The 16476-nt window shown below is 39.5% G+C and overlaps 1 protein-coding gene across 2 annotated transcripts in view; it reads left to right on the forward strand.

Moving 5' to 3' along the window:
- Nucleotides 1–16476, forward strand: part of LOC121313030 (F-actin-uncapping protein LRRC16A-like) — a 103440-nt gene that overhangs the window by 14667 nt on the left and 72297 nt on the right. For both annotated transcript variants that reach the window (XM_041245140.1, XM_041245141.1), the window contains exons 4-9: nt 229–288; nt 5740–5861; nt 7229–7326; nt 11284–11354; nt 11625–11698; nt 12771–12846. In XM_041245140.1, coding sequence (XP_041101074.1) covers nt 229–288; nt 5740–5861; nt 7229–7326; nt 11284–11354; nt 11625–11698; nt 12771–12846 — 501 coding nt within the window. The remainder of the gene's footprint in view (nt 1–228; nt 289–5739; nt 5862–7228; nt 7327–11283; nt 11355–11624; nt 11699–12770; nt 12847–16476) is intronic.

Genomic DNA, 16476 nt, shown 5'->3' on the forward strand with positions numbered 1-16476 from the left:
TGCATATCAATAACCATTACACATTGGACAACAATTGACCCTGCGGTAACGCCAATTTGTTTCTTATGTATCTTTCTTGTAATTTATTCATTCTTATTTCTTTTATTAAAATCATTAGAATAACTGGGTGTTTTATAGCTGTCTGCGGTAGAATATTTTACGGTAAACGTTTCTCTTTCAATGAACTGCAATATTAACTGAACTTTTGTATTTTGATTGTCTGTTTAGGTGGAACAAACTTTCAATTATTTCGAAATACAAGGAATCAATTGCAGCAAACCGGGACATGTAAGTAAATTGTATTGTTAATGCATTAAGCAAGCTAGCTTTTGTGTGTGCAGTAATTATGGTACATTATTACATCCTTCAACGAGAGAGACATTTTGGGAATCTATGCTAATGTCATGGAGATCTTTGGTTTTCAAGAAATGTTGGGGTGCATTCAATTCTGCCATCCTCTCAATCATTATCTTGCTTTTTATGTGTTTCCGCAAACCGAAACGTAGAGAAGAAAATCACTTGCATTGTTAGTTTGACTTTCATAATCTTGGTAAACAAACGTATATTCTCCTATTGTGCCAATGACGAGAGGCCTTGTTAATAAAATATTGTACATTTTATATACACTAAGCATAACCCTTATAACTGTATAAACCACACATTAGAAATCATCTTTCTCACAATTGTGTAAGTGATCAGGACTTGACTGCACTGTATTACACTGGTGGTAATAAGCATGTTTGACAATGTAAGAAAGAAAATGTAAAATGTTGATACATACCGTTTCTCTCTACCATGACATCATGTGGTTTAATAAATTCACCCTCCAATTCTTGCAATGGAGTGGTGCCGCTTTTGGAAAACAACTGCTAACCCTCTGCTAAATAAATGCAATTGATTGAACCTAAGTGGTACTCTTGCTTGCTCCACCTAAACAAAAACTGAGTATCTTAGTGTAATTGAATTGCATTTGTTTAATGTAAATCAGCCATATCCTTCTGGTGACATTTGCTGTGCTGCATAAGGTCAGTGACGGAAGTACATTAACCTGCACCATTCATAATCTCCCATTGTGCCCGGTCAATATCGCTTTCACCAATTAATCGTATGTAACAGTTTAAACAGCTAAAGTGAATGTTGCTTTCATCTTAAAAACTGTCCCCTGTGTCTATTTTTGTATTGGAAACTTGCTAGATAAAAGCTTATCAAATGAAGTTAATGACTGGCTATCAAAGACTCTGCAGCTCTACAGCAGACAGCCAAGTATCATATATAGATGTTCTTTGGAGTCATTACTGGTGTGAAGAGTTTTCTTTTTTCCAGACAAATAGCAGTAGTCAGATATTTCGGAAATATAATTGTTATGCACCCCACAAAAGGACAGTATTTATTAGCTTTTTGTTTTCATTAAATTGTGTTTAGGTTTTAAAAAAAAAGAATAAATAATAAGTTAGTGTGCTGTAATCCAACCTACCCATCAGTATACAGTTAATGTTTACAGGTTAACTGTATTTATCTTTCAATCAAAGATACAGTATGTACACCCAACTTTTTCCAGTAAACACAAATTTACAGATTATTCTTGAGAACAAGGCTCAAGTACGCCTGTGACGCATTTAACCAGTAAGCAGTGATTCCCTTTCAATTCGAAGATGACCACCAACAAATTTATAGGATGTGCCTGCCTACTGGTAAGTATTTACTGAGCTCTTTATATCAGAGCTGCCGATAGGCCCCTTCCTGGGGTGACATCCTCAGTCCCGCCTACCGAGGGATCAAAATAGTCAGCCCACTGAAGCCATTTCTCTTTTTGCCTCTCAAGATGTTAAAGTAAGACCTCTGTGTTTAGCAACTGAGTCGACTGCAGTTCTCTTGCATTCGTGGTGAAAGCTGGCTTGCTGCTTTTGTGGAATCAATGGCTCTTATTCTCCGATCTTCAGCAGCTTGCGTTACAGTTACCGTTTCTTTACTGTCTGTCGTATGTGAGCGACTGCCTGTGCAGTATTGATTTAAAGAAATGAGTGTGCGTGTGTCTTTTCAAATCTAAACACTCTTGGGGAGAATGCAATTTCTCCACCGTTGTTAGGATCTGCTGCACCCCCGCCGTTTAGTGATTCCTCTGGCTTTTATGTGCGCAGTTGGTCGAAATATAAATAAATAATATTTTATTGTAACTGTTACGCGTCGACCTGTCTGTTGACCCCGCGGCACAACCCCGCTTTGCCTGTGTTGTGCTGCGAAAATTAGCAAGTCACCCCCCCCCTCCCCCCCCCCCAAGGCCCCCTCCCCCCCCCCCCCCCAAATAAGTCCCCCCCCCCCCCCCCCCCCAAAGTCCGGGGGGGGTGTGGGAGGGGCTGCACAACCCGCTTTGCCTGTGTTGTGCTGCGAAAATTAGCAAGTCAGCCATTTAATTCCTCCAGCAGGGCTGCGTTCTAACCTGCCCTGCTGTAGAGTAGACTGCCGGCTGCCTGGGTGACACCCACCATCGGGGGATTTGTTAGGCCTTAAAGGGTGGGTGTGGCTTTAGCAGTTTATGCACACCCACATAAAGTCCCCCCCCCCCCCCCCCCCTGTTTTTTTTAATTCACCCACTGTGGCTTTAGCCTGTGTGTCTCCCTAGTTTATGCAGGCACCGCATCTTTAATTGCCTCAATCCTCCCCTCCTGTACTCTGGTGCGGGAGAGAACGAGATGCTGGCATCTGCCACACTCACCAGTCTATCCGGCCGGGCAAATGGCTTATAACAGCGGACCGAAAGGATGCGTATTCCACATCCCTATTCGTCCAGAGCACAGGAAGTATCTCCACTTTGCCTTTCAGGGGAGCATCTTTGAGTTTTCGGCCTTTCCTTAGCCCCTCGCATGTTTTCAAAGTACATGGATGCCATTCAAGCTCCACTGCGGCTGCAGTGGATCAGGGTGATGAACTGCCTGGATGACTGTCCCAGTCACATGAAGGAGCAGTAGCCATTCAGCTACCTTGACGAGCATCTGTTGAGGCTGTGTCTCGCCCTCAGTGATGCCAGAGCCAATTAATACCAGTGCAAATTACGGTCTGCTTGGGTCTCCGGCTGGTTTCCCCTATGGTGCGGGCCTACTTGTCGTAGCTGCCATTCGCAACTGTCTGGCAAGGGTTCACAGTACAATTGGTGTTGTGTTAAAAACTATTGTGTCTGATGGCTGCGGCCTCAACATCAATCCAACTGGGGTTACTCCACATGCATCCGATTCAAGTGTGGCTCGGTGCCTTTCTGCTACACCCCGAGTGCGACCTACACCATCGGCTGACCGTGTCTCGTCTATGCTGGGAAGCCCAACACTCACCTGAGCGAAGGCCGGGTCGCTGGTCAGGACATCCCTTGCACATAAATGTGCAGGAGCTGAAAGCGGTCCATCTCGCATTTCAACATTTCCTTCCTGTGCCCCAGAACAGACATGTCCTTGTCCGCACAGGAGGACTCTGGTCCCCGGGGTTACAGCACACAGCCTTTTGGCTTTTGATCTAGGCACAAAGGCACTTACTTTCCCACTGGGCTGTCCATCTCCTGTGAATAGAGAACTGGGCAGCGGACCTCCTCTCCATTGAGAATCCTCAACCATCATAATCGCGACTCTACCCTCAGGTGGTGCAGTGCATTTGGAAACGCTGCGGGGAAGCACAAGTCGATCTCTTTGCCATGGCAGAGATGACCCATTATCTCCTGTGGTTCTTCCTCCGCAGGTGCGGAGGTCTGGTATGCATTGACGCCCTAGCCCATGAGTGGCCTAAAGCGCTTTTATATGCTTTCCTGCTGATACTGCTGCTCCCTGCCTTCCTCCAAGTCAGGAGAGACAAGGCAACAGTTCTCCTGGTGGCCCCCAGCTGGCCCAGGAGATTCTGGTTTTCGAACCTTTGCCAGCTGCTGCAGGGCCAGCCCTGGGAGATCCCGTTGCATGTGGATCTCCTCAGCCAGGTGCAAGGCACCCTCTGGCACCCAGAACCGGGCAGACTCCAAATGTGGGTCAGGCCCCTGAATGGACCGTATGTCCACCTTAGAGCTCACAGACGCAGTTGTCAGTACACTGCAGAGCACTAGGGCCTCCACCAGTGGAGCATTGCATGTCTATGGAAGTATTTTCAAAATTGGTGCATGACCAGAGGTCATGACCCCAATTATTGCACTATAGCAATTATTTTACAGTTTCTGCAAGAGCTGTTAGAGGTGGGTTGATCCACCTCTATGTTGCAAGTCTACCTAGAAGCCATATCTGCATGCCATGTCCCCATTGACAGTCTCCCAGGCTCTCATATACTACAACCTGTTTTTTGAAGGGTGCTCGTGGTTATGCCCTCCAAGGAGGGTCATTCTCCCCAAATAGAGCCTTGATATTGTACTGGAGGCTCTCATGAAGGCACTATTTGAGCCCATACACTCCATAAAGTTGAAGTATCTGTCTATGAAGAGAGCCTTCCTCTTGGCTATTGCCTTCGCAAAGCGGTCAGTGAGCTACAGGCGTTGTCGGTACACAGCTCCTGCGTGCGTATTTGGAAAGATGGCAGCTGCTTTCTCCCTTAAGGTGATCACAGCCTTCCAGATGAATCAGCCTGGAACTGGAGTCTTTCCATCCATCTCTGTTTTCTTTGGAGGAGGATAGGAAACTGAACTTCCTCTGCCCAGTGGGAGCATTGAGGTGTTATGTGGACAGGACAAGAGCTCTGCGTCATTCTGACCAGCTCTTTGTCTGTCATGGTACACGGACCCTGGGACAGCCCCTCTCGAAGCAGTGACTGTAGCACTGGATTGCGGACACAGTCTCTACTGTGTATGATAGTGCTGACTTACCCCCACCTGGGAGGGTAGCCGTGCATTCTACCAGAGGGTTGGCTATATCTTGGGTCCTCTTCAGAGGGGCCTTGCTCTCCGATGTCTGTACTGCGGTTAGCTGAGCTACGCCACATACTTTCTGCAGGTTCTACCACCTTAATGTATTAGATCCTTCCTTGCCTTTATTAGGCATGAGGGTCCTTGAGGTTGCACGCTCGCACCGCTAACCTTGGGTTATGCGGTTCTGACGCGTCCCTCGTGACTGCAGTGGTATACTTTCCCATAAGTATGTTGTTGGTCATCTTCGAATTGAAAGGGAATGTTAGGTTACTTACCGTAACCCTGGTTTCCTGAAAGAGAAGACAACTAACAAACCTTGCGAGGTCTCATCGGTTGCCCTCACAGGTTTGATGCAAAATGACAAATGACTTCCGTGGGCTGACTATTTTGATCCCTCGGTCGTCACCCCAGGGAATCAGGGTTACGGTAAGTAACCTAACATTCTGGAGGTGGTGCTAATTAGTGTCATATTTTCCTTTTTGAGTTTTAACAGAACAGCTGACATCCATAAAACAATGGGAGAGGACTGGTTGTCTGTAATAAAAAATCAAGTGTAATCTCATACATGTCTTACCAGCTTTAGAAATAAACCTCAGTTGGGTTACAGCAAACCTGATCAATGGTACTAGGTAAGCAATAGAGTAAACCGTTGTCATGAGAGGTTCGCTTCACAGTTCTGACAAGCACACCTAAATCCTGACGTGAACACCCTCTTTTATTCAGTCTAAAGGCTGACAATTGTGCCAAATTATGAATGATGTGGAATGCCAACAGGGGACCAACTTATTTTATTTGTTACCAGCAATGTGATATGAGGGGCTAGCCTCTTTGCCGTGTATGATTTCTAACTTGTGAACTTTCACTGTGTGTTTCAGTTGGCAGTGGAATATGAGAGGGGACTGGCCTCAATGAAATTGGCTTCATCTGAAGATGTGAATGAAGTGGTAGCACACATCGGGAACTGTCTTCAAAGGATTTGTCCTGGTTTGTCTCCACTGTAGGTACTCTTGAGTTTTAGGAGAGAGATTTGTATGTGAAATAAAATTATTTATACATGTTTTTTTAAAACACATAGTTAGTTTATCAAGGACTTTACACCCAATTGCAGTTTGCTGTTATAAAACTGTAAAAACAGTAAAATAATATAAAAAAAATACAAACTGAGCTACGTCCAAAAGTTTTGCATAACCCTATGAAATTAACTCATTTTACTTAGTAAAGTCGAATGAAACTGAATAATGTTACGCTAAAATATTGAACTACATACTGCTTTGTTGTTTTCCGTGGCACTTAACGAAATTGACGAAAAATGTGTACATGATGTTAAATTAAAAATATATATATATAATATATATATGTGTGTGTGTGTGTGTCTCAGTCCTAAAATTCTGGGTGATGCAAACAATAAGGTGGTTTTTAATAACCCTTTTCCATATCTGTGTTTTTTAGATTTGATTGCTTGATGTATAAACTGAATCTACAAAGAGCCTACTATCATTAATATCAAATAATATTGAAAGCGCAATATATTTTGATCTACAACTTTGTGTCAGGGAATCAGAGTGCTCCAAATACTTCAAAGTAGTGTGAGTGTAAGTTTTACCCTGTCACGCCATAGGAAGTATAGTGTTTTCTATTATTTTGTATACAGTAGTAGTTAGTAGTCCAGGACAAACCTATGTAGACATTTGGTGTAAATCGTAGGTTGTAGTGTGTAACCTATATGTTGATTTGTCATGGAATGACCACCAGAAGCCTCAGTTGTCTTTAGATCTATTTTATACCAAAGTATTAGTATCTTACACAACTGTTTGCAAAAGCGTGCCAGACCCATAGAGGATGCTGATATTTTAAAGCATTTTTTGTTGTATGTGCATCTATTTTTGAATGTTTTTGTTTTTTCTTGGATCGTATTTGGCTGCTCTGAGAGTGTCACAAGTTCTACGCAGTTCCACTGTAGTATAATGAATGCAACTTTCTTGATCTGTTATAATACATATGAACCTTATAAATTACCATAATGTGCTATTGGCTAGCCTAATGTGCAAGAGTGGTTACCTGTGCGAGGTGGAACTTACTTCCCTCCTAGATAGCATATCCCCATTTTTCCAATAGAAGTTGGATAGGTTTCTGTTTTTTAAAAGTTCTTAAATCTGTTTGTTTAAATAGGATTCAAGCTTATTACATTCAGACCTGAACTAAAATTCAAGAGATTTGGAGTGCACCCAGAAGCTCCAGGGTATCACACCATGTATCTGTACCCCCTTGGTTTTAGTTATTTTCTATATTTTACACACTTGCCCATTCTTCTAAGTGCCCCACCCCCCATGTTCTTTTTCTGAATTCTGTTTCTTTGTTTCTCAGAAAAATACTGAAAAAAGTTACAATGGAACCTCCGGAGCGTCTTGTGAACCTTCAGGCACTGTGGAATACTCAGAATGTGATTGAACCAGGGCCTTGTGGTAAGCAGGAATTTATCTTAAACTGTATTTCCAGCATTATCACATGCATTGATCTTGCTCTTGAAAAAGAAACCACAGGCCTTCATAAATTAGGAAACTTTGAAATTAATATACTGATAAAAACACTACCTAAACATTTGTCTGTGGTTAATTTAACACCTTACCTAACATTATTGCTATATGTAATCATCTTATATAGACGTGTGGTTAAAGAAACAGGCTTATAACCAGGAGGTCCCCGGTTCAAATTCCAGCTCAACCACTGACTCACTATGTGACTCTGAGCAAGTCACTTAACCTCCTTGTGCTCCGTCTTTCGGATGAGACGTTCTTGTACGTGACTCTGCAGCTGATGCACAGTTCACACCAGGATCGTATCTTGTAAAGCGCTTTGTGATGGTGGTTCACTATCATGGGGTTTCCATGTGGATCAATTTACTTGTGAAATGGTGATGCACATGCACGTTTGGGAGAATTACTTGGGTAAATCAGGTTTGTGGCTGAAAAAAACAGCCAAAGAGAGGGATAGGGTAAATCTCATTTACTCGTGTAAATGACGAAACACATTCTACTCCCAGTTTAACATGGAAAACAGCATTTTACGTGTAAATGTTAATGAGCGGGTTTATTCTTAACTGTAAATATTGCAAGGGAGCAGGTCAGTTGTTACTGTGGATTCCAGAAAGTAGAGGCTGATGGGCGATTTTATGGTTAGCAGTGGTGTAGTTCACCTTAATGATAATGCGGGTGGCTTTTTTTTTTATTATTATTGTGTTTTGCTGTGTCTGGTTTGTCATGTTATATATCTCTTGTGGGTTTACAATTCTGTGTGAAACCACTTATGAACTGCGTTAAGCCCGTTTTATAGTATTAATGCAGCTGTTCGAGAATACCCTTGCTGCTTAAATGTCTAACTAAATTAATTCCCGTCCTTTTTTTGATCCCAGCTATGTTCAAAGACAACACTTCTCTGCCCTCCACGTTAGTAAATGTAGTTGGTGAACTGGATGTCATGAGCCAGCTTGATTGCCCAAAACAGTGCAAAAAACATCCAACAAGTTGTTGATGCCCTCTCCGAACTGACCAAATAAAATTGCAAATGAACGTATTGACTGTGTTTTATTTGTTTGCACCATTAATATTTAACACATTAGTAAATCCAACACAACTTAAAAGAAAGGAAAGAATCTCTCATAGCATGAGACTCCTCGGATCGCTCCTGTCCAATTGAAACTGGCGTCTGAGATAACCTTTTACAGTTGCCAAGTCCTCTTATAATAAACAGAATTGGGCTTGTTTTTGAGAGTTGCTGGTTGGAACTTGCATAAACATCCATACTCTACCATGTATTCACTTGTTTTGGGATTGTTTTGAAAGGCAGTGTCGCTTTTTTGTTTCTCATGAGACTGGTAACCTTCCCTGTCTGTCTCATAGTAGGCAGTGCCAATTTTGTGAATGCTAATGTTACACTTCAGTCCGTTTCATCAGTATCCGCCACCTCCCTTTCAAGTGCCCACTACCCATATTTACCCAAGCGAGGTGTTGAATGCTTCCTCAGCAGTTGTCAGCCATCTGGACAGGTAGGGTTTCTAAGCCAGGGTAGTGCACCCAGCATTGGTTTTTACTTCATGGCACGCACAGTCAGCTGCTGAAATTTCCCACGTAGCCTGATTTATTTTTTCTTGCTTCCCTCCTTAAGTAGAGTAGGAAGGTAAACGTCTGATCTAGCGCTGGTGTCCTTTACATGTTGCTAAGGAACGCTAGCTTAACCACATGTGCAATTACAGTACTGGACAGTAAAGACTCATAAAACTGTTAAACATGCCAGTGCTTTAGACTGTGCTAAGCAGTGTCCCAAAGAAGAACCTGCTGACAGTGTAAAATTGTTCTGCATAACCTGCAATGTCACGTGAGACCACACACGTAAGTGGAGTTGTGATGCGCAATGTGGCATATGTTGAACTTGTGCAAACATACTGTTGGAGGAACTGGATAACCCAGTGTTGAGGTTAGTATATTCAGAAAAAAAAATCCCGAACACAGGTGCTCTTCCTTCTGCTAACAGACTTCCCCAAGATTACTTACCCAGAGTGGTTGAAGGACACAGGAACGAACTGAAAAGAACATGTGAAAAAAGCTGATTCAGTTTGCATTGTTTGACGAGTCAGCAGATGACAAGGAGAACTAAAAAGCTTACTACATTTCTTTTGGACATTGCTGTACTGCTGAACTGGTAAATTCCTCACCTGTGTCACAAGCTGCCATCAAATGCCTGACAGATTTTGATGTGGTGTCTGAGATTGTGACAGACAATCAGGCTACTACACAGTAGACGCTGTGCGAAACTGTATTGATGTGACAAAATGAATAGAACCTTTTGATAAGTATCTTCCACACCACAGGCGACGTGGGGGCAGCACTGGAGCGACATGAAATAAATAGGATTGAATCCAATTTTTTGCGATTTGACTCATGTTGTCTAGTGCATTGAGCAATCAGAGAACAGTTTCAATGTACGTGGTCCAGCAAAGTGCAGCATCTCGGTATGGACAGGTCTTCACAAAGCAACGACGCGGCATGAACAAGAGAACTGTTCTGCACTGACCGTTAATGCTTCTAAAAAGTCTAAAGATTAGTGGGCTCGATTTTGTCCAGCATTTTTGTTACAACTATAATTCCTTTAAAATGTACTGTTCGTTTTGTTACGTATAAATGCATAGTTATGCAAATACAGTACAACATCGCATATCCGACCCCCTGTGGACTGTGGTATAGAAGAATATGTGAAAAAGTCGGATTTGCAGACATCTATAGAAAAAGCATTTACACATCCATAAATAGGTTAGTGAACTCAAACAAATGCAAACTGCTTTAAACATGGGGACATTTTTTGCTTTAAAAGTAAGCAAGCGTAAATGGGATTAATTAGGCTACAAATACAAAGTGTTGCTATGCGGTTTGCTATAAGCCATCTCCACGCAAAGCTTTTAAAAAAAAAAAAAAAAATATATATATATATATATATATATATATATATATATATATATATATATATATATATATATATATATAAACAAACTGTAAATGTACAGTAACCTGCAACTGATGGCTTCTTTCTTAACTCTAGAAGTCCTTGCCTCCCTGGTTCTGCTTTCTTACTAGCTCTGTCACAGTACTTTGCGCTCTCTCTTGATATTGCCAACAGTCGATAAGCAGCTTGGTTTGAATATTGCTTCGGCTGTTTTAAACAAACGGCTGGTAAGCATTGCGTTTTATGAAGCTTGCTTTGTTTAATTCAAATGCATTTAAAAGCTACAACAACACGCTGCCAATATCTGCAAGCATGCGCTCCATCATATAAAAAAAGCTTTCTCGACTGGTGTATTGAAACATCACTGCTACATGCAGCTGACTGACACACGCACACAGCCCGCCTCTCTTAAAGGGGAATGCACCAAAAGGCTGATTGCTTTCTTTCTGTTTCCATCGCGGAAGCTGCATTTGTTGCCAATGCCATTACTCTCTTAGACTACTTTTAATATGTATTTATTTATTTGTTTGTTTGTTTATGTAGCAAGGAGGTTAATTGATCAGGGCGGTTATGTGACTGTAGGATATGCGACAATCCACTGTACTTTGTTTGGCATACAAAATAACGCTTGTGTTTTTATCATTTTATACTCATTGTTTTTTTTTATGTTTTAATAAAAAAAAATGAATACTCTTGGATTTTCTAAATTACCGTCGTTAATTTAAGTAGGGCCATATTTATTACTGTATATCCTCATGTCCAGCCTCTGCCCACTGTAACCATGGGAAGCAAAATGAATGGAAATCTGAGACAATCTCATTAAGATGAACCCACATTAATGTTTTTGATGTTAGAAATGTTATTTTTACTTGGACAGCTGGACATGGAGTTCATTGTTTGTTTGTTTGTTTGTTTTTCACTTATAGGCGGTTTCTCTCACATGTACAAATGTGTCTGTGACTGGTTGGGATTTCCGTATAGGGAAGAGGTGCAGTGGGTAAGTATCGTCTCATTTTCTTTTTATTTTATGTGTGGATTAGGAAACAAAACACAGCATATATTTTCTTTCATCCTCTTTTTTTGTTTTTAAAATTAGGGTTTTACTGAAAATTTATTTTCTGATGTTGCTTAAAGACAAAAACTCACGTTATCCTTTTCTGGGGACAGTGATATCCTTCAGAAAACTGCCTGTATGCTACCCGACATTTTTCTTTGTTGAATTTATTTTACTTATTTCTCTTTTTTAAAAAAAAAAAAAAAAAAATAGGATGTGGACACAATTTATCTAACACAAGACACCAGAGAATTGAACCTTCAGGATTTCAGTCATTTATATCACAGGTAAGTCTGCATTACACTTTAGACTTCCTAAATAATTATAGATGTAATATTACTGTCTGTTTGATAGGATTGCAATCTTTCAAGTCAAAGCACTTGTCTGTTACACTGTGTACTCTGTAGCCATTGTGCAGTTCACATGCTATTCCTTTGCTTATAAGTGCTGTTGGATATTAGTTTGTGGCTGACAGAAAATTTAATTGAAGGCAGTTATAGCCATATGCTCCTGCGTACAGTACAATTCATTAATCTGTACGTGAAGCACTTTTAGGAGGCAGGTTCTCCTTAGAGAGAGATGCTCAATTTTAATAGCTTTTACTGAACTGCAAAAGTTGAGAAATCCTGAGAGTGCTTCCTTACACCAGGCCTGTCTTTTGGGATTTAAACCTCAGAATGTTGAAGGCGTTCATTCTAAAGATTGCATTCAGTTGGAGTATTCCTCCTTGTTGCCCTGTTTGAGATGACATCCTTGTTTTGGAGGTTATCCCACAGACTGGAGTTTAAAAATCACAGGGGGTTATACATCATACACTATTTATAGTGTTTTTATGATTGTCTGGAAAATATGTTGAAGTTAAAGTGTTACAGAACAAGAAGTTTACAAGAAACACATTCATTTGCTTTGCTTTTCCGTGTTGTCCGAATCACATTTTTATATTGTTAAACATATTGTTGACTCTTTTTAAAATGTTTAATCACACATGATAATCACACACAATATATTTATCTTTCATTTCGCCAAGACACAAAATCCTGTAAGGATGGCAGTGTGTGTTCATGTGTCTTCCTACTGCATTGCTGGTTTTTTATTTCCATACTCATTTCAATGAGGGATACACTGCAGTGTTTAGAAGAAAAATCTTTCTCCTGGCAAAAGTTGAAACAAAGTAATTGTCTAGCTTATTTACTGATGTGTGAATGAAACAAATATCAAATTGATCGTGAATATGTTGAAAGAAATTGCTGCGTATGGACAGTAAAATAATGTGTTTCTTGTAAGCACTGCAGGGTGTTCTGTAACACTTCTTTTTTAATGTGCTATGTATTTTTTATGTATTTGTTTCTTGCTTTGTAGAGATTTAATACCTATTATTGCTGTTCTGGAATACAACCAGTGGTTTACAAAGCTCTCCAGCAAGGACCTCAAACTGGTAAGCTAAAGCTACCTAATTTCTAAAGTGGGGGTGCACATGCGACCCGGGGGCCAGATATGGCCCGGTGCCTCCTTTAATCCAGCTTGTATTCTTTTTAAAATTATGTATTAAAACCAGCCCGCCTGTAAGCATATATTACACTTGTTCTGTAACTACTCTGTAAAATCTACATCGAGTCTTATCAACCAAAAAGGTACGCCTCGTTCATATTGACGTTCTTCGTGCGTGTCATGGTGACAGCCTCAGAAGCGAGAACTGAATGAGGTGTTTAGCGGTTCAGTGATGGCGATTTTAGTTATATTACAGAAAATAATAATAATTAAAAAAAAAATAATAATAACTTAAGTATCAGAAAATTAAACAAAAGGAAAGCAATAGCGAGATTTCAGGGATCAGAAAGCAGTTCCAGACAAAAACAAAAGTAATGCTCAAGAAAAACAGTAGCTGGACGAGAAGAAATTAGCTGATCTGGAGGAAGAAATTATTTGTATATGTACTGGGTGAGTGAATTCACAAATATGTCTCGGTCAAAGACAGATACTGTTTAACTCAGAGTCAGGGCCGGCGTCAGGGCTGCACCCAGGCCCAGCCTCTGCTGGGGACCATACCAAAGATATTCTAGAATATCTTTGGCCTCCCCCAAGTCCATTATTGAATAAAACAAAAAACTCTTCTCCTGGTGGTTCAAATATAAACAGTGACAAAGTTGTACTGTCAGTCAAAACACATATTAGCAAATCTGAGCTACGTAGGTGGGACATATTGTGAAACTTTGTAATAGGTCAGTGTATATTATAAAAAAAAACAAAAAAAAACAACCAGACTGTTCCATATTTTTGGGGCGGGGCATTTCATTGACAGCTACTGTTTACAAAGATTATAACAAACAGTTTGCTAACAAAGCATATAATCATAGATACTTATTTCTGAAGTTTAAAGTTAATATCGATTTGAAAAAGTTTTAACTCCTATTACAGTTGGTAATGTAATTAAGCAAAGTTTATTTATTTTTACACTAAAAACCATGGAACCTTGCAATGTAAATGAAACATTGGATTTGAGCCAATATCTCTGAATTAAAATGATGGTTTAAAGAATTGTACTTTCTTCAGCATCTAAGGTGATTTTACCCTCTCTATCTGATGAAGTAGAAATTTGTATTACAATTTTGCATCATTAATAAGAATTAGATTAATCTAAATGTTGATCTTAGTATGAAAATTATACAATGTGGATAAATAACTTCATTTTGTAGTTAAACTTTAATTGTTCATATATATATATATATATATATATATATATATATATATATATATATATATATATATATATATATATATAGATTTAAGTTGAAAGTCAACTGTTGAACTAATGGAAATTGTACAATGTAGAGATGTTTGTTCATTGATAAATGATTGGAGTATAATTGAATTGGTATGTGTATATAAGTAACTACAGCTGTAATTGAAATCATTGTGAATCTGTTGTGTTGAAACGTATGGTTCTACCATTTTTTTGTTTGTTTACTTGTTGTAGCAAAAACATGTTTAAACTAATATAATGAAGAAAATATTTTTTTAAAAGACTACAGTAAATACCGTCCTATTTTTAAGTGTGCGACCAATTGGTACCTGGGACTTCAATCGACAAACTAAGTTTGGTGTATCTATTTGAGACTTTCTTTTGTTTTAATATACAATCTCCTTACATGGTCGGCCTCTCATTGTGGTTAAGCATTGCAGAGCACAGATGTTTCTTTTTTTCTAATATCTATCTATCTATCTATCTATCTCTATCTGTCTATCTATCTCTCTATCTATCTATCTATCTGTGTGTGTGCTGGATGAAGATCTCCCCAAGGTTCTTTCACAAAAGCCTGTCTGCTGCATCTCTCATCGGGTGTGTTTCCTAATTTCATCTTGCCATCTTCCTGGGGGTCTTCTTTTTGGTCGCTTTATATGTCTTGGGATCCAGTCTAGTATCTCCTTGGTCCAGTGATGGTCTGTTCTTCCTACATGTCCGGCCCACTGCCATTTCAGTTTTTTCGCTCTTATAATAACATTGCATACTTTTGTTTGCACTCTTATCTATTCCTTATTTTTCCTGTCTCTTTCCATACTTTGTTATTTGTAATTTTTTTGTCATTTTTTCATTGCGGGTCCAGGTTTCGCCTTGTAAGTTAGCACTGGCATCATGCATTGGTCGAAGACTTTCCTCTTTGAGGCATAAGGGTAGTTTCCCTTTCAGAACCGTGCTTAATCTTCCAAAGGTACTCCAGCCCATTTTTGCTGTTCTGTTGATTTCGCACATTTGGTTCTCCGTTGCCAAAACTAACAGTCCTAAGTATACGTAGTTATTGACTTGTTCAAGCTTGATCTCACTGACTTCAATTGCCTGTGGCACGGTATATTTATTGAACATGACTTGAGTCTTCTTCAGGTTCATTTTCAAATCCAATTTGACTTCTTCCTCGGGTTGTGTTTTTTCCATCTCATCTTCTTCATCTGCTACGTTGCTCTCTTCATCTTGATATAATTTTCTGTAAAACTCTTCAGCGCTCTTCAAAATCAATTTATGGTTCTTGATGACAGTCCCGTACTCTTCTTTGATTGTTAAAATCAGTATTTTCATTTCACAGTTGTGCACCTAAAATGTAAAATTCCTAACAAAAAGGTCCTTTCTTGTTATGGGAACTAGACTCAACCGTAATATATAAACTATTAATATGTATTAATTGTCATACATAGCAGTACATGCATTTTATATATGAGAACAGTTACTCTACGTTCCAGTGGTGTACATCTCCAAACCAGTTTTACCATTCTGTGGAAACTTTTCAGTTTCTCTGCACTGTTAGCTAGTACACTGTAGAAAGGCTTTGTCATTAGCGATACTATTCTATATTGCAGAGAGAAAGTTTCCTGATGGCATCGTTATGCATGATATATGTATCGTGTATGGTGCAAATAAGGTTTTCTATACAAGAGCACACGAGTTGTGCAGTTCCTAGACAAGTGAGCTTTAGTTTTCTGTCGGGAGATTTGGCGATCACAAGTGCAAGCATACTAGAAATCATACAAAATGTTTATAAACCCAAAAACAATAAAACAAAAAAAAATATTAACTGTAGTGAAATATTCATAGGGTAAACTTCAGGGATGACTCTCCAATCAAAATGCATTTCACTAAAGCCCAAGGCCAATAGAGATACCTTTTATTAGGTGAAGCATTTAGTATCTTTAGGTTTCAGTTTCGATTAGTGTGTGTGTGTGTGTGTGTGTATATATGTATGTATGTATATATATATATATATATATATATATATATATATATATATATATATATATATATATATATATATATATATATATATATAAGCACAACATTACCAGCAAGGTTACTAAATTTCTTTACATAGCCAAGAATGCTTACTAACCGAAAAGAAGAAAAACATTTTTTTAAGTAGTTAACAGATCTATCTGGTAGTGAATTGCATGGAAAGTTGGCTTAAAAATAGCCAAGGGTGATGTGCCTCCCTTTCCCTTTTGCCTGTTTTAGCCAATCACCGGGCGTGTGCCCTCACACATTGATGACCTCCGATGCTAATACTGACGAGAGAGACAGGAA

The sequence above is a fragment of the Polyodon spathula genome, chromosome 3 (genome assembly GCF_017654505.1).
Source record: "Polyodon spathula isolate WHYD16114869_AA chromosome 3, ASM1765450v1, whole genome shotgun sequence".
Lineage (NCBI taxonomy): Eukaryota > Metazoa > Chordata > Actinopteri > Acipenseriformes > Polyodontidae > Polyodon > Polyodon spathula.